The sequence below is a fragment of the Limulus polyphemus genome, unplaced genomic scaffold (assembly GCF_000517525.1).
Source record: "Limulus polyphemus unplaced genomic scaffold, Limulus_polyphemus-2.1.2 Scaffold2048, whole genome shotgun sequence".
NCBI lineage: Eukaryota > Metazoa > Arthropoda > Merostomata > Xiphosura > Limulidae > Limulus > Limulus polyphemus.
Genome location: NW_013667658.1, coordinates 49992 through 69192, shown reverse-complemented (window position 1 = coordinate 69192; position 19201 = coordinate 49992). Strand labels below are relative to the sequence as shown.

The 19201-nt window shown below is 30.9% G+C and overlaps 1 protein-coding gene across 4 annotated transcripts in view; it reads right to left on the bottom strand.

Annotated features, from left to right (window-relative positions):
* Positions 1 to 7230: 7230 nt before the first annotated feature.
* Positions 7231 to 19201, bottom strand: part of LOC106465775 — a 42812-nt gene continuing 30841 nt past the window's right edge. For all 4 annotated transcript variants that reach the window (XM_022393709.1, XM_022393710.1, XM_022393712.1 and 1 more), the window contains 6 exons: positions 16591 to 16843; positions 15456 to 16208; positions 14184 to 14741; positions 12993 to 13229; positions 8893 to 9006; positions 7231 to 8661 (listed from right to left, as the gene is read on the bottom strand). In XM_022393709.1, the coding sequence (XP_022249417.1) occupies positions 8570 to 8661; positions 8893 to 9006; positions 12993 to 13229; positions 14184 to 14741; positions 15456 to 16208; positions 16591 to 16843 (2007 nt within the window). In that variant the 3' untranslated portion in view covers positions 7231 to 8569. The remainder of the gene's footprint in view (positions 8662 to 8892; positions 9007 to 12992; positions 13230 to 14183; positions 14742 to 15455; positions 16209 to 16590; positions 16844 to 19201) is intronic.

The window sequence follows — 19201 nt, the reverse complement described above, 5'->3', positions numbered from 1 at the left end:
ATCTTCCACTGCTCCACACAGACAACCTCTATAATATCTCTGCACCCAGTGGCTTACAGTAGACTGATTAAAATTATCTTGTGGAGCAGTGGATGGACAACATCTCTATATCTCTGCACCCAGTGGCTTACAGTAGACTGATTAAAATTATATCTTCCATCCTTGTTTAACGCCCCTCTTTGCTCAAATAAATAATGACTGCTTTTTTTCCGTGGAGTTAACTCGTAACCCTCAGCTATGGTAATGCCACGCGTACTTTGTAGCAAATAGGTTTCTAAACCGATTTTGAGTAAGTATCTCTATTTATATCCAAAAAGGGCTAATACAATACCCAGACGGTCTATAAAGCTGGTGATATAATAATTAGACAGTACCGCATCATCCATGAAACACACAACTACATCTACATGCACTAGTGCCTCAAAACAGATTATGATTCCGAAGTGAAAAAACTGCTGGGCGATGTAGTAAATCTTTTCATCACTGTATACACATGCGCACACACACAACATAAAAGTGAATCTCAACTTCTGCAGATAATTGAGCGCCTGATGCCTTTTTCTGTTCAGCTCTTACATTAAGAATCATGGCATGGCAAGATTACTATTGGATTAGTTTTTAACTGAAACTTGCTTTCTGGACCAGTGGTGAGGTTTAAATTGCTGCCTAAAATGAAATGTTTTAATTGTTGTTTGTTTAATTTTGCACAAAGCTACTTAAGGCCTATCTGCACTAGCCATTTATAATGTTGAAGTGATAAGAGGGAAAGCAGATAGTCAACACCACCCACAACCGGCTCGTGAGCTACTTTCATCAAATACCGGGACTTGATGGTCCCTAAGGGAGGAGCATGATTTTAATTTTGATCCATAGTCTAGAACACTAACCACTGGGCCACGTAACAGGTTATATTACAGAACTATCAACTTAATTATCTGACAACAATAATAACATTTCACATGAGAGTAACTTTCGATTGTAGCTCGAATAGAGAACAATAAGTGATTCATTCTCTACAGACTGCAATATATATATATATGCATGCAAGGTTTTAAAAAAGTAAATAAAAAAATCAGGTTTTCAAGTGATTCATCTTTACTTTAAGAACTACCGTCAATTATTGAATAAAAGTTCGTTTTAGGCCATATTTTTTTTTACTTATGGTATATATATATCTATGCAAATACATGAACCCAAATGTAAATGCACACATTTTTTAATGCAAGGAAATTGCAAGTTTTGTGGTTTATACAAGTCAGCAACTATGAATTTTGGTCATAAAAGTATTCAATTTCCTTACTATATGTAAAACCATTGTAGTTATATTCCTATCACTCTTAGAGTTATAACCCGATTACAGAACATACACATCTGGATGTCTTATTTATACAATAGTGACCACTGCTATTGGTAAATAAATACATAAAACAATTGAAACATGGTATTATTTTTGCTTTATTTCATACAAGTTTCTTTTAGAGAACATACAGAAAAGCACCATAATGTATAGGATCAGCAGTATGGCATCTAGAACACTGGAAACATGGCTTCATTGAAGCCATTGACCATCATCTATTTATCCTTAACAGTTAACTAATCAACATTTTCATAACGAACTGTGAATTAATAAGGTGACTAGGTCGATTGTGAACAAAATGTAAATTGGACCAACTCAGTTAGTTGTCTTGAAAATATCAACAGACTACTTGTTCTTGAACAGAACCACATCAGTTTCTTTCATTGGTAAATTCTGTTCAGTAAGAAGAAAAGTTCTTGGACCTCCAAACGGATACTTTGTGTTCCAAATTGGAAATATATTCATTAGAAGTTAAACACATGTCAGAAAAACATCTTTTAAACAACCTGTGTCAGACCAATATTTGGAACCCCCATGTTCAAATACTTAAATTAACTTAACAAAATGAAGCAGTGTTTATTTTAGCATAAATTTAATGTTACATTTTGTTAATGTTTTTATATACAAATGAAACTAAACACCATCTAGAAATCTTACTAAAATATTTTTGTTGTTAGTTTAGAAATATTTATAACTAAATGGATATCATGGAGTAAACTGAACAAATATTGGGTATGAACTTCAGAAATAAATTTTCAATATGAATCTTTATTTTAAGTATTAACAAAAATATGATCACTTAATGAAAAACTGACCCTTTTAAACATAATAACACAAACTATTTTTAAGTTATTTATTAATTATTCACACTAATAATTGTTAAAATGTCAATGCTATTTTCACGCACTGACTAGTTGTACACTTCACTATTATTTCAAAAATGTAGTGTTAGATGTTAGTAATTCATGTAGTATTGTTGCACCTTATCGTGTTTCTTACAACTGAAGGATATACAACATTATACTTCTGGCACTTTATAAATCAAACATTAAATAAAGTTTACCAATCTCTTCTGAATAACATAAGGATAGTGTTCCAACTTCCACAGAAATTGTTAGCTCAATACAATTGCAAGCTGTAATATTTGTGATAATTTTGGAATAAATAAACTATATGAAATAATTATTACAAATCTGTGATGGACAAAAAAAATTGGTCAGACTATCTTATGAAAGTTCATGTTATTAACACTTCTTACAAAAAAGGAATGAGGAGATAGAGATATCTCTGCATCAAATCCAGAGAACCCTCTCATATGCAAAACGAAGGAAACTTGAACTGACAATGCCTCACCACAATCAGTGCTTGAATTATTAAATAAACAATATTCTAATTCACCTAATGCTTTGAGAAAAAATGGAAAACTTAACTAAAATTTATTTACAAATAATGACACATGATCTCACTTCTTTTATTGAACACAAGTCTCCATATAGGTATAATGATTGTTTGATTGACAGAATTACACTTTAATCCAGTACTGCATATTGAAACTTTGATATTTCTCTGACTTCACTTACTTTCTGGTTACAGAAAGATTACAATTCAAGTTACTGATCAACTTTCTTTGCTTAAAAAAAACTTTCTACATTCAAATTTTGCTTTTACAACTCTATTAACAATATACTTACAGTGCAGTTAAAGGCACATATATATATAAAAAAATGTAACTTTAATCTTCAATATCAGATCTCTGGAAGATTATGTACATATACAAGCGCCAATATTTAAGCTTTAAACAATAACAAATATCTTGTATATAAGGCTCTTGATAATATTTCTACTTTTTTCTTTTCAAATTCAGAAATGAAGTATAATATCTTCATTGATTTATTCATGATGAATAGAAAGTTGTGTAAAGTGCAAGTGAACAAAATCTGATATTCACATAGACTTTCTTAACTACAACCTCTCTCCTACTCTAAATACATTTATTCATACTAATAACTAGTTATTTTCCAGATGACAGTATAAATGCTAATTAAGCAACATGTCTAAAAGGATCTGGTTTATCATGTCCAACTTGATAAATAATAGTAAAAAATACCCATTGAACATGATAGAAGAGTTAGTAAAACAAGTTAAAAACTTAACTGAAATGTAAACGTTTATACAATAACTCACATTATTAAGTTAAAATAAATGTTATTGCATGTGAAGTAAAACAGAACTGAAGTATAAGTACAAGTGAAACAATAATCTTGGTATTCATACAGCTGAAATTAAACCCTAAAGAAGTAATCTGAAATTTAATTATATTAAAACTTTTGTGTTATGTTGTAGAAAAATACTTCAATCACAGTTTTCCTTCACAAAGATTTTAAAATTACACTATAAATCACACACACAGCAAATTGATAAATAAGCTTAACTAAATAAAAAGTTCACATTAGAACTCAAAAGTAACACTTGCCTGATAGTTTGTGACAAGTAAGAAATGCATTCAGACTAGTTGCATGTGACACCCTAGTCTGAAGAGGTTAGTGGTTTCATAGAGTAATCTATTATATTTTTTACCTTATTCACATCTGATTTATTGCTTGTTTCATAACAAAACAGTGACTAATTTTTCAACTTCAGCAGGCTCAAATTGCTTATTTCTAAAAGAATAAAATGAAGTAATGTAACAGCCAATTTGAAAATATAATTTTTCTTTATCTGAAAATGTATTTCCGATACTCACCTCTTCGAACATAATAGCTTCTTTCCTCGAGTTTGCATGATCTGCCAAAGAGACTTTCAAGCCACCAGCCTTGTAAAAACTCCCACCTAATTTCACATGAAAACATGAATTTGCACCAGTGCATGATGACATAATAATGCAGCAGAACCTCCACCAACAGAAGTGCTACATATTTCCATGTACAATGATGCCCTCTAAATTTGTGCTCATGAATCCTCAATCTTTGGCAAGGCAATAAAGAAATGTGCACTGGAAAAGTGAGGAGGATAGATGGGAACATGTGTGGAGGTGAGTATCTATTGGAACTACATTTTCAGATAAGGAAAATGTTAGTTTCTGAAACGGATACGCATCTCCACAGAATAGATAGAATTAGATGTGGAGATTGAGGAGGGATTAGTGCAAAGATTACGTAGATGGTCTGTCTCCATGGGAGTCAGCATCTCATCTAGGATACATTCTTTACCCATGTATGAGAAGAGAAGAGACAGAAAAGGCATAAACATGTCACAAGGATGGGTGGAACAGGTATATGGCCATCTGTGTACTTGCAAACAAGCTGTCAGACAGTTAGTGTTTAGTGATGTTGGGTCTCGTTCAAATCATACCTAGTGTGCTCACCACCTCTACCATCAGACTCTATAAGTCAAAATCAGCTGTGGAAGAAGGGTGCTTGTAATGAGTATCCATGATTACCTCCTCTATCATCAGATACTACAGACTTCATGCCAGCTGTGGAAGGAGAGCACTGTATGGAATCCTGTCAGTATGGATACTTTATAAACTTCTACTCAACCATCAGTTCCTGGTGTATAAGGTGTGGTCATCTCAACTCTAACATCAGTCACAACAGGCCTCAGATAGAAGTAAGATTGGAAGAGGTGAAAGATTGGAACACAGATACAGAACAGAGAAAAGGAGAAGGTCAGGTTGAAGAACAGAAGTGGAGGGGCAAGGTTGAGACAAATAAGAAACTAAGAAAGTACAGGAAGATTGGTGGTGGGCAGCTTCAACTCGTGATCCAAGGAAAGCAGGAACAGCACCAAAATCCTCCAAATGAAGAAAATGGGCCAAATTGAACAGGAAGAAGGGAGAAAGACTTGAGACAGTATGGTATCCCTTACTAAAAGTTCCAAACAATAAAGGAACCATGTGAGAAGAGAAAGAGTAGAGGAGGTGGAACAGACCATTGTAGAGGAGAGGAGCACTTTAGAATTCCCAAAGGAGTCATCAGGAGAATGGTGAAGCACTTCTGTCATAAGATGAAGAAAGGAGATGTACCTAATGAGGGTAGAGAGAAAGGCTCAAAGTTTGTAAAATTGTACATTAGATAAAGAAACAGTTGATAACGAATCTGGTCCCCAAACTGGTAAGAGTGACTCCAAAGAATGGATTTCAAGGAATTTGGAAGTTTGAATGACCATGTGCAAGAACATAAGAATGAGTCAGGTGAGAGGGACGAGGCATAAGGTTGTGGGAATGAAATTGTTCTAGAAAGGAATTGGCATGTTCAACAATGTCAGGGGAGGGGGAAAACAAAGAAACTGTAGGGGAAGGGTTGTGTAACATAGAATGGAGAGAGTCAAATTATATGAGAGAGAAAACTGTACATACCCAAGTAAAATGGTTTTCAAAATCAAAAGAAGACTGAAAGTGTTCTTTAGTAGGTAAAGATGTTCCTAAATTAAAACATGGACGTTGAAAAAGGCACTCAAATTCATCCTTCTCAACTATAGGCTCAAGGCTCAAAAGAAAAGGGAGCGAGTGAAAGGGACTGAAACAGAGGGTCCTGGCTTTATCATGGACCCCACCACGTCTTCTGCTAATAAAGAACTTCCCACCAAATTATTGGTATTTTGTTCAATGTGAGGAACACTTTCACTCATATCAGCAAAAGAACTATTCACATTAAACTGTGAATTCATACTGAGGATGTTAAAACTTAAGTGAAAGTTGAAAATTGAAAAAGTCTCAAATCTCTACAAATTCAAAACACATCTGATCACAACAGTATTGAGGCAAAGAAAGAAGATTCACTAGCGCAAATGTAGAGGGCATCATTGCACATGTAAGTGTGTCACAATCCTATTGGTGAAGGGATCTGCTGAATGATCACATCATCATGCAGTGGCACAAATTTATGTAGTGAGAATAGGTAGAAGCTTTCACAAGGCTGCTTCCAAATCTTTTCGGCAGATCATATGAACTTAAAAGGAAAGAAGCTATTCTTTGTGAAGAGTTGAGTATTCATTTCAGAATTGTTTTTTCTCTGCAACACAACATTGCTACACTGCTCAATTTGTTGATTCAAAGACTACAATCACAGCACTGTACCAATCCAAAACTTTTGTGTATATGTGTATGCTATATTTACAAGATTTAATCTATTTTTCAAATAGATCAAATACTGTTTAATACTTGCGTACAAAAGTGCATTATGTTAATACAATAGTAAACTGAAATGATTTATAAGTGTTAAGCATAGTGAAAATTATTTTATGTAGAGAACATACTATACATATTAACAGAACACTAGTCTATCAGGTACCTGAAGAAGACAGACCAGTGTTATAATGAAAGGTATACTATGTTCTCCATATAAAGTAATTTTTATTATGCATACAAATCATTGTTTATCAATTTACTATTATTGTTTATAGATTTTTTAAAATATTTAGATTTTGAGCATTTTAATAGCTTTTATAGATATACTTGTAGCTGAAAAGTCTTTAAAAAACACATTTTGTTGACAGTTTTATTGACAAACAATTTCTGTGTGACTAGCCCTGAACTGTGACCTATTATAATTACTAGCCAAAATGGACTAGTGGCATAAAAAGTTAATGTATAGCTCAGGATAAACATTCTATCTACTCTAACATACTGATTTCTTTATCAACAGTTTACTTACACTAACCACAAATAACCATTTAATATTGTTATTTTACATGAAATGATTTTACTTATAGCATTAAAAAAAATCTTAAAATTTAGTGTTTTTAGAAAATGTTTTTTTCCCCACATAAAATTCTTTGATAAGTAAAATACTAATAAACTTTCACAAAGAAGATTGAAAGCAAATATTGAACTTTCATTTTTTCATTATGCTGTGAAAAAAAACAAATAATGTAGAAGATAACTAAGACGATTTAGTCTGTTTGAAATATCTAGTCAATATGTTGTTCTTAGGTAAAAGATAATTAAGTCAACATGGTCTGTTTGAAAGATCCAGCCAACACTGTATGTTGCTCTTAGGTAAAATATAACAAAGTTAATACCATCTGTTTGAAAAATCTAGCTAATACTGTTTGCTGCTGTTATATATAAGAAGGTAAAAGAAAACTAAGACAACATAGTCCGTTTCGAAAATCCAGCCAATATTGTATACTGTTTTAAGGCAACTTGCATACAATGTTAAAATACTGAAGTTATACAAAAACATTATTTTTTTTATGTCAGTATAAACCCTAGCCAAAAAGAATTCTGCCTAATGTATTCAAATTTTCAAATGATTACTTCTGAAGACTAGACTATTATGTAAAAGAACATTCCATAAATGAATGTATTTTCTTTTTTAGTGGAATAGTAAAATGAAAAGCATTGCCAAATATACTTATATTACCTTATAAGCACTTAGGGAACTGGAGCAGTACATCCTATTCAGTAATATGTTCCTTCATTAAAGCTAAATTTCCAACTTCCAAAGTATAAAACCAAAGAAAAAAATAAAGTTTTTACTGAAATCTTACACTCTTTAATCTAAACAAATAATTAGAAGAGCATGAATTCAGCTACGTTTTCTTTAACACAGTACTTTTAAATGTACACGGAAAGATCTCAATGGAAAGGTGAATTTTTCTTGAGTCATTTCTTTTGAACATTTATTATTAGTTAATAACATTATGATAACTTCAGTTTCAATTTAAAAAATAATTTAAGTTTACTTTACATTCAACAATAAAATGATTCACTGCAAATTTTTGAATGTTTCAGATCATGTTTTTGAAACAGTTTTACTAAGAAAATAACATTTGTCTCAACTGTATTGTTTATTTACATTTCAACAACATTTTAATAAAAACTGAAAAATATTACTGAGAGCCTAATGTTTTCCACTGTTGATGTTTCTTTTTGACATGATACAATTATAAATATTAAATTAGTTACTAAAAGGTAATTTTAAAGATTGCTATATTTAATTAACAATAACTTATTAATTCCCTAGGACATTACTGTCCTGTAGTTGCAGAATTCCTGTATTTAACAAGCTTTGCAAAGAAGGAGTAACTGCTAAGCCTATATGAAGCACCAAATAAATCCAATGGCTATAAGTGGATAAATAAGATTAATTTCATTGTTGTTGTGAAAGCTGATAACTAAAATATTATCTATGTAAACAATATACATTTCTTTCAAGAAACAAAATGTATATTATCTACTTTATTCTATCAAGCTTATGTTATCAAAAGTTAGACTTCTTGTGGATATATCGATTCATTTGGAATAATTGACTCTCTTTTCTTCAGCAGTTGATACAGCATGCCCTTTTCTTCTGCATTATCTGGAAAAATATCCAATTAATAGGAGAAAGTACTACTGAATTAACACAAGCCAGCAGGTGGAATGAATTACAGTTAAAGCAGACCCATATACTGTTAAAATAGATTCAGCTGTTAAAATTAAAAAAAGTGATTTTAACTACAAAATTTTAAACAAGATAGATTAACTTATTTTCACTATATTTTAATGATTTAAAAGAAATGTTTACTAGAAAAACCTCATATCTACCTACCTGTTTTAACTTTTGGCACTCGAGAGACTGTACCACACTCAACCGTGGTTTCTTTTAGTTGAGGTGAGCATGGTTTCTTATTAGAGAGAGATGATGACAGATCTAATGGATCATCTGAAAATTATCATTTATTACTTAATCTGTGATTAAAACATATAACAAATGTGACTTCTATTTTATGACAGTGATCTTTAACTACTTTATACTAATGTATAGCCCATCAAAAATGATAGGGCAGGTACTACCACCCCCCAACCCATAGTATATCCTACCCTCACATTTCATATCTGACTGAAATAAATAAAGTTATGCAAAATCAAGCTTGACTAACAAAGAGGCAGAAAAATGCAGTAAAACGTCGGTAAATTCCTTTGTGAGCAAATCAAAATTAAGATCATTCATGTAATGAATTTGTGGTGTATACATAGAATAATTATTGGTAAAAATCAGTTAGATAACAACTTCTAATATATAGAAAAGCCAGTGTGTTTTGGTAATGCTACATTCGAACAATGGCTTTTATGTCATGTTGATTAGTAACAAGAGCATAAAGTAAAATATTGTTATTCTCCATGTACCGAATGTATAAAATGAAATGTGTACACAAACAAAACTGGAAAAATATTTGTTGATTTCTAAATTTAGTCTCCATTGATTAAAAAGGTTTGTTTTTTATTTAAAATGGTGGTGATATAACAGAAAATAACTCAATTCAGAAACAATTTAAGTTTAATACTGAATCGATATTTTTACTTTCATGATAAATCTTATGCAAGTGGTCCTAGGCTAGGTGATCCAACTACATCTTTATTTTAGGCTTATTATACCAACATCCACCACACTTGTAAGATTTCACCCCCCCCCCATGACCCCCTTGCATCCTGTCACTAAAATCATTTTGGCTTTTATGACTCCTATTTCTAGAAATAAAAATAAATCAAGCATGATGTGACACACACTGGCTTTTATATAGCTTAGATACTTTTTATAAAAACATCAAAATACAGATATGTTGATCTTTTAAAATTCACATCAGCTACGAAAGGCACAGGTTAATGAAAAAGCTAAGTTTGTAGAAAATTTAGACAAAAAAAAAAAAAGAGAAAGAAAACGAAAAAAGAGAAATGAGTAAAATATATCTAAGCAATCTTCACATTTATCTTTATTCTACTTAGAATAATGCTATGCCTCAATTTTTTCCAACTACATTCCTCTGTCTTTAACTCTCTCTCTCTCGCTACGAGCTCAGTCGAATCAACTGAGTTGTGACCCCAAATTAACCTTAATAGTTTCCATACTATAACTTCTACTATGTTTTGTGTATCTTCATAAAATTTTTAAAGCTTTCAGTAATCATTAAGTCATTTGTAGACAAAATGTCAATTTCTGATGAAGTATTTTCACTAAAAATTTCTTCATGAATATATGGAGTCAAAGGGATGCTGTATCAGGAATTTCACTTGTGCAACAATGCATACTGTAACTCTGACATTTCTTGATGTATCCTCTCAAACACTGGTAAGATTTTGTTAAAGATCATAACTTATACATAAAGAATAAGATTATTTTAATTAGGTATTTTTACTAAAAATATGTTATACATCTATTTATCTAGTTACTTGCACTCAAACTCTTAATAAATCAAGTAGAAGGTGATTTTTGTATTAAGTATAAAAATACTTTTCTTGATCTTAAAGTTTTCATATTTCATTTGAATAATTTCTAGAATCTCTTTAATGAATATCAAGTTTTTTAAGGTAAATGTTTATATATATATATATATATATTATTTTTCTATTTTCTCTATCATATCACTAACTAGCTATTATGATCAACATTCAATACAATAAAATGATTAAAATTAGGAAACAGGAAAAATACATTCCTTTTAATTTTTTGTAAAATAACTTTATACTTCTTTTGGTTATATTTGCGATTTTGGGTGTTTTCCTTTTCACATATAGTTAATTTTTAATGCTTTCATTTCTTGTCCTTTTCCATTTATTATTCATCTTGACACAAGTAAACGGTGCCCTCAGGGCATATTACATATTTATGGGAGAAGTGTGCAACCCTTTGTCAAAATTTTCATGCAATGGATAATATCGTAAGCTTTGAGAAATGATGCAAGGTATGATGTACATTTAAAAATGTTTAAACCTTTCAATTATGCATTTTAATACATAAATAATACATAATTACCTAAAATATAAAAGTAAAACCTAAATAAAATTTAACTGTATCTCTAACTATAACATAATTAGGTAAGAAACAACTGTAAATGCTATAATTAATCAAGCAGCCAACAATACTACAGGCAATTACATGCACCTAGTGACGAAAGCTGTATACCAATTTCAAAATAACCATTGTTGGATTATAGTGTAAAATGAGCTCTTTCTAATGACCATATACATGTGTATTTACTTTATAAATATAGGCTACAAAGCTCAAACAAATCTATTGAAGGTAGGTGTGACACCAGTCAGGGGTTAATGAAATGTATTACTTGTTTCAACTGCATTCATCCAGAGAACTTTGAAATGTACATGTCAATAAGATAAGTAAACATCTTCTTGTCTACATGTACATCTACACAATTGTGATTATATAATTGAAGATACAGAGACCCAAGGTAGAGAATTTTATAGCTTGTGGGTCATGTGACAATACATCTGAAGTTTTTAAAGGTTTCTTTTGAAATAAAGGATTTAATACTTGGATAACAAAACTTTGAATTATAACATACATTATATGTTAATTTCATTCACAAAGATTGATAGTAAATGTGTTTAATTAAGTTTTGAATGTAACACAGTGACTTGCGCAAAAAAGTGTTTAAAGGGGTACCCAGTGCAAAAAGAAAAAAGAGAGAGTTAAATTTACAACAGTATACATCTTTTTATACTTAAATTTTGTTTTATTGCTCTTTTATCTGTGAGTAACTGATATTCCCACCATAAAATTTTTAAATCACTTGGTGAATGTGCAGCTCATGTGAAAACATTTCATATTATTATTTATTTCACCTAATCTAGCCTTAACTAACATAAAAAGTTACCTATTTTATAATAATAAGTAAAGAATATATATATATATATATGAAAAACAAGGAAAAAAGTACTTACCTGGATCTTATTTTTGCTGTTGATGACACTTAACTCTATTTTTTATACTAATAATTTTTTGTTTAATTATATAATGCATCAAAGAATACAGAATAATAACTTGTAAAAAAGCAGATAATGTCCCATAACTATTACAATTTTTCTGGCTTTCTAACTCTGCGACAAGAGACATTATGAATTCAGCTAACATTATCAATGTGTTTTCTGTGGGAATAAAGTTTGAACTCTTAAGTGAAATAGACAATTCTCTGTAGAGAAAACAATGTAACATAATATGTCATTTGATAGATTAAAACATTGGCTTTCTATTGATTACAAAATAATATAGCACTAAAATAAGAGAGAACTACTGACAATTTCTGAAAGAGAGTATATGACAGGTGGGTGTGGCAAGAGGGGACTGATTTTTTTTGTGGCTCTGTAACTAAATATGTTTGAAGGCTATAAAAGTTATGCTTTGCCTGCGCGATGACAACATTCTAATAAGTAATTTATGTTCAATTTCATACTTTTTGGAGGGGTGGTAAATAAATTAAAGAGGGAATGCCTAGAAAGAAAATGTCACTGTTCTCATACTAGGGGAATTAAGGGTTTATTTAAATATTGCCATAAAAAATTAAGAACTTAAAACTTATATACTATTAAAATTTGGATTATTATCTACATGTTTATGCCACATTTATTGATATATCATGATAAGAAAGTAGTTTAAATAAATTTTGAATGTAACTCACTAAAACCTCCTGACACACACAGAAAAAAGACGCCAGTAGCAAAAATGTTAATTCTAAAACCATGAATCATTTAAATTTTTTTTCCTTGCTAATATAATGAAGCTTATATTGTCAAATAAATCATTTCAGATGTAAAACTGGTTGAAAATTACAACTACACAAGTGGGCAGTATTTTATACTAGGTCTGGTTAAATGACAGAATGAAAAATAGTTTAAAGAAACTTCAAGGTTGTTTACCTGATATTTCAGCAGAGGCTGCTATTCTATTCCATGATGCTTGAGCTAAATTGTAGGCATAAGGGTAGTATGAGTAGAGGTGAGGATACAAATGAAGATAAGAAGCTAAATCAACTGATCTGCTTGATATCCAACTTGGTATTTCTTCTTTTTCTTGAGAAGAGGAAGAATAATTGCCTGTAACTTCTATGTTTCTTAGCTTCATAGAAGAATCCTCTTGACTGAGACAGTTAACCCCTGTAAACGAATAATGATATACATTTATTAGTTCTTCTGAATACATCAAAAATTATTCTTCTGTACACAAAATTTACCTCATGAGCAATAAAGTTTCAGCACAACTATGGATTAATCTAAGTAGTGATACATTATTTGATTTAGTTTCCAATAATGTCAGTTAAACATATATAATCCATTTGATCTAAGTACAGCTATTTTCGGGTGGGTAGTAGGATGTAAATGTCAACTTTTAGATAAGTATATTAGATACATTACTCTGTAAATAGTAAAGGCAACATTTATCAGAAATGAAGAAATTCAAAACTACACCATAAATTTTAAGACTATTAATACAGAAGTGTTTATCTGTTTGCTATAGATAATTATTCTTAATATCAGCATTGTGATTTTACTTGTTTCTCATGTATAACAATTTATTAACACTTTAAACTTCAAACATATCTCCAAATCAAACTGTGAAAAACTTACAAAACCTAGTTTAGATGTACAGGGCAACAAAACTTTTTTTTTAAACCTGCAATGCATAGGACTTAATATTCTTTATTTGAATGTTTATCTGCATATAGTCGTTTGTTTGTTTGTTTATTTGCAGTTAAACACAAAGCTAAACAATGGGCTACTGGTGCTGTGCCTAACATGGATATTAATGTCCTTTTTTTATCATTATACCTCCAGAGACTTGCTGCTGCTGCTGAGCCACTCAGGGTTGCATGTGATCTATTATTATTATTATTATAATACCTATCCTGCAATTCATGGAGACAAACCATGGTTTACATGTTTTATTTAACATATTTTTAATATCCCATTTTTGTTTTCTTTGGAATATTATGTGAAATTAGCACTTCTAAGGTTAATAAATATATCTTATTTAATTAAAGGAATAATCAGAATAAAATGTTTATATACTTGTTTTTTTGCTAAATACAAAATAACAAAGAATAATTTTACCAGAAGCAGCAGAGACACCATTCATGTTCTCCACACAGTCCGTTGGATAAGTTATATTGTTGATCGGCATGGTCAAGTATGTTAGATCGGCTAGTTGTTCTTGGTAACTTGTTAAAGACTTTTCACTTTCCCACATGTGGGTTGGAGACAGTAAGTTTGGTTTGTTACTACAACTAGTCCATGAAGTGCTTGTTAGATGGAAAGTACTTGTGGCACTACTGATTACAGGGGTAGAAAATGGTGGTGGTTTAGTTGTGAGACTAGGCCATCTAGTGTTCAAAGAAGGTTGGTTTTTAACGCTACTCACAGGGGAAGAAGCTGGAGACTTGAGGAAAGACACACAATGTTGTGAAGAGGGAGAGAGCTTTAGCTGATTGGAAGACTGAGAGCCCCTGAACTCACATGGATACGAAACAAATTCACCTGGCCATGACAAGTTCTTTGGTTTTTCACTACCAATGTTTAGCTTTCCATCAGTTTGCCAAACACTCTCCGTTGTTTGTGATTTATTAACAAATGACTGGGATGGTTTCACAGACAAATCTATTGGCACTCCTCCTGGAAAAAATACCAAATACAGCCCCGGGTTTTGTATACACATATTTCATTTTCTTAATACAAGTCAACAGAAAAATAATTTAAAAAAATTTTCAACTGTAATCACTATGATTTCTTTGTATTTTTGAAATGCATCTTCCATTAACATATGCTATACACTCAAATTATCTGTCAAACACAAATTAAAAATATTTCAAAAAATATATTAGTGGGTTGATCAAAATTCACAAAATCCTATATTTTAATCAAAAATTAAATTAATACATTGCATTTTGAGTACATTCTGAAATGTAAAAGTTTATTTCTTGACAGCAGCAATAAAATGTGCACAGTTTTTATACTCGTATTAAAACTTGATGAAAAAAAAAGAATCATAAACTATGATAAATACCTGACTCTTTCATAAGCTTTGTTAAAAATAACAGCACAACACACACATATGTATATGTAAACACCTAGAATTCATCACTACCACAGGTGTGATACTATTTTAAATGTGGAACTAAAAAGAATTGTGAATCAAGCAGGATAAAATACATTCATCTGAAAGGTTAAAAATAATTAAACCTTATGGATAAAAAAATTTGGAAATAACTTACTTTTTTTGCTCAGCTCATAAAACTTCTAAATCAATCAGATTAATATAATAGAATAAACCAGCTTAATATACACAAGTGGTGGTCAAGGGAGTTTTACTTTGATAATAACACTAACCTTTCTTTATGTTGTTAAGCTTGTACGAACATCTGTTACTAGTATCAGTTGCTTCTAAAGCAGTTTTCAAAACAGAAGGATAAGAAACAGGCACTGATATCAGAGATTTACAAACTGAAACACCATATTTATGGGAGATTTTCTCTTCATAAAGGGAGCCAAACCCTTGAGGTTTCTGATGACAACCAGAACCAAAGAAAGAAGTTTGCTTTCTACTATCATTATCAAGATGGTTACTAGGAGACATGGGTTCTGGTTTAATAGATAGTTCTTCTTTCACAGGCCATAATTCCTTGGACTTAAACATTTTTTTTGTACCATATTTATCTGTGGGACTTTGGAGAGGGGACACATCACTATCATTTGGGTCTGAACATACACCAGACAGGGGAGAGAGGGTTCCCTCATGTGGGGTGGTTCTCTCAAGATGTCTCAAGTCACTTGAAGGTGGAGAAAGTGGTGAGTAAACAGGTAATACAAAGCTTTCTTCTGGCCAAATAACAGCAAAGTCATTTTTCAGTTTGGCTTTCTTAACAAAGCCTCCTTCGACCTCCTCAAGATCGACACTAACAGATTTTCTACCATCTTCATGCTTAACAAATGTGGCTGTTTTATCAACAAAGTTCTTCTTACATCGACGCAATTTTCGTGGAAAGGGAACTTTTGGAGTATCTATAGACTGTACCCACTGGCACTGGTTTCCAATAGCATTAGATTGTTGTTGGGCATTAAGTTTTAGTACCAGCTTTCCACCTAAAAAAGAAAATTATAACAAGTATACAAAACTCATTAAGCTGGTGCTGAACTGAAAGATAGGGTAGCTGTTTCAGTAATATGCTACATTCATAAAAAAGTCTCAAATCATCCAAATATTGTTCAATATACCAACTATAATCATTGAACAGTTCAACTAAACCTTCAAACATTTAAATAATGGAATAAATTTAATTATTTGAGAAATTTATGAATGTTATGTTATCACATAATATTTAAATTTAACTGGTACACACTCTTCAACGGAGAGTAATTGTATAAAATATTTTTGTCTGTACATGTGAAGATGAATATTATTACTTCACATATTTTTCCAATAAAACTTAAAACCCTAAATGAAGAGAGAAAAAAAAAAACTTACGAAAATAGAATTTAAGGCTTCCAAGAGGTGAGGTTTCTTGATCTGGAGTGGCAGGTACTGGCTTGGCTTTCATGGGTGTAACTTCTAGAGCTGAAGAAATGGTAGGTAAATCACCCTGTAATTCGTTTTCTCTTTCTTGTTTACTTTCCTCTGATTCATCAATATGTTCTTCTTGTGTTGATAAATCTGGTTCTTCACTACTTTCAGCAGAAGTGTGAAGTTCTCCTGGATCCTCAGAGTCCACACTTTCTTTCTGGTTAAAACAACAAGTCAGATTTGACTTTTATACTTTTTTAATGATTCATTAAAATCAAGAAATGCAAATCAAAATGTGATCAATCACTCAGTATTAGTGTAACACTGGCAAGTTTCCACTAACTACAACCTCAAGATGTTGACATTCAAGGTATTCATAAGAATATTATATTCAGAGAAAACAAACTTTGTTATCATGCATGCAACAGTAATCATACACAAGATAAACAATTGAAGAGAAGAATAAACAGTTATTTTACAGCAGATATAAAAAAATTTCAACTGTCATGTTACACAATTCTAAATATGTTTAGCACTGAAAGAAAAAACCTACAGTGTTATAACCAATACAAATTACCATTTACTAAGCACATAACTTTTCCTTAAATGTATGTTTATATAGGGTGTCTTAAACACTTCTAAAATCTTATTCATCAAAATATTACCATGACTGTTATGAAATAAAAATATACATAATGAAGTTCAGACTAAACCATCCTATAAATTTCATCAATCCATAAAGGGATCTTTCAGTCTGTGAAATCCGCAGATATCAGTTTTATACAGTAGTGAGTTATAAAAATTTCAGCATATAGGGTGAGACATACAAAGTCCATAAATTTTTGTGGTTTGATAACAACTGCATGAGGCATCCACAGAAAAAATGATTTGTTAGTTAGTTCCTAAATCTTTGCAACCCCAGGATAAAATAATAGACTTTAATGTGAATTTCATTTTCTTGTGTTCCTACAATTGTGTTTTTCCTTTGCTGCATTTGTCTTGCTAGATATCTAAAGTATTTCCAACTACCAGATATTCTTTACTAGTAACTTGCTAAACCCACTAGCTCCTGTAATTCCTAGTTCTTTAATAGCCAAGTATGAATATTATGAAAAATTGTGATGCTTGAACAACTTATTTAACAATATGGAATTTTTTTTAAAAACATTACACTACTTCACATAAACTATGAGTAAGCATTATTTTACTATGTAGTAGCTGTAATATAAAAAATCAAAAACTTCTTAAGTCATAAAATAATAATAATGAAGTTTACAATTTTGATCCTAAAATGAACTCTATCATGATTATTTAGTTCTCAGGTTTCTTATTCTACAAACTTTGCATTACCAATAAGCATTTACAATATAGAGGTGGAGTACATTATATTAACTATCTCGCTACAGGCTTGGCTTATTCAGCCAAATTTGTGACCCAAAATTAATATGGTTGGTGTATCTTTACAAACTTTTGCAAGCTTTCAGTAAGTATTACAAAGTCTTTTGTACATAAAAAATAAGCACTTTTAATAAATTTGACTGATCTTATAATCAACTTAAAAAAATACAAAATAAATTTAAATTACTCCTTTTTTCTAGGACTGCAAATTGTAAAAGGAAACAACAGTTTTTATCCTAAATAGGTTAAAGCTCATAACAGTATAAATCTATTTAAAATTAAATTTTATTTTATTGCCCTTTGAACCATGTCAAATTAATAATCCCACCACACAAGTTTTAAATCACTCAGCAAACATGTAGCTCATATTACACTATTGAATTATGTACTGCATGATCATATCTAATTTAATAAGTTTCTAATTTTTTACACGTTGGTTACCTTTTATAATAATAAATAAAGAATACACATGAAATATAACACTTGCCTGGATCTTCTGTTGTTTTTTTTGCTGTCAATGAAACTTAACCCTACTTTTTTATACTAACAATACTACTACGCTAAATAATTAATTTTTTATTTAATTAAATAATGCACCTAAGATCACAAAATAACTACATATTGAAAGCAGACAATGTCCTATAACTATTTTTCTGGCTTTCTAACAATGTGATAAGTACCATTAAAAATTCAGCTAAGCTCGTCAGTGTTTTTCCGTGGGAATAAAGCTTGAACTAGTAGCGAAACAGACAATTCTTTGTAGAGAAAACAATGTAATATAATACCTCATTTGATAGATTAAAACTGCAATGAATGGGTCCTGGTGCCATGCTGATCCATAATCCTTTGTTTTCTAACACCATTAACTCTTTCAGCATGGGCTCGGTTCCTGGGACCGACCTCATACCCATTTTGTGCTTATTATAGTTTTCATGCTATAACTTTTAAATTAGTAAGCAAATGTTAACAAAATTTGGCAGATTATCTGTAAACATTACAATGCTTTCATATGCAAAATATTAACTTTTTTAATCAAGTCTTAAGATTTGTAAAGCAATGTTTTTCTAGTGTCTTTTTTCTTTTTGCATGTTGCCTATCTATCATGCAAAGTAATATTCATTTTAATATTAAAAATACTTTTATGCATCAGAAAATTTTGAAATTTCACATGTGAAAT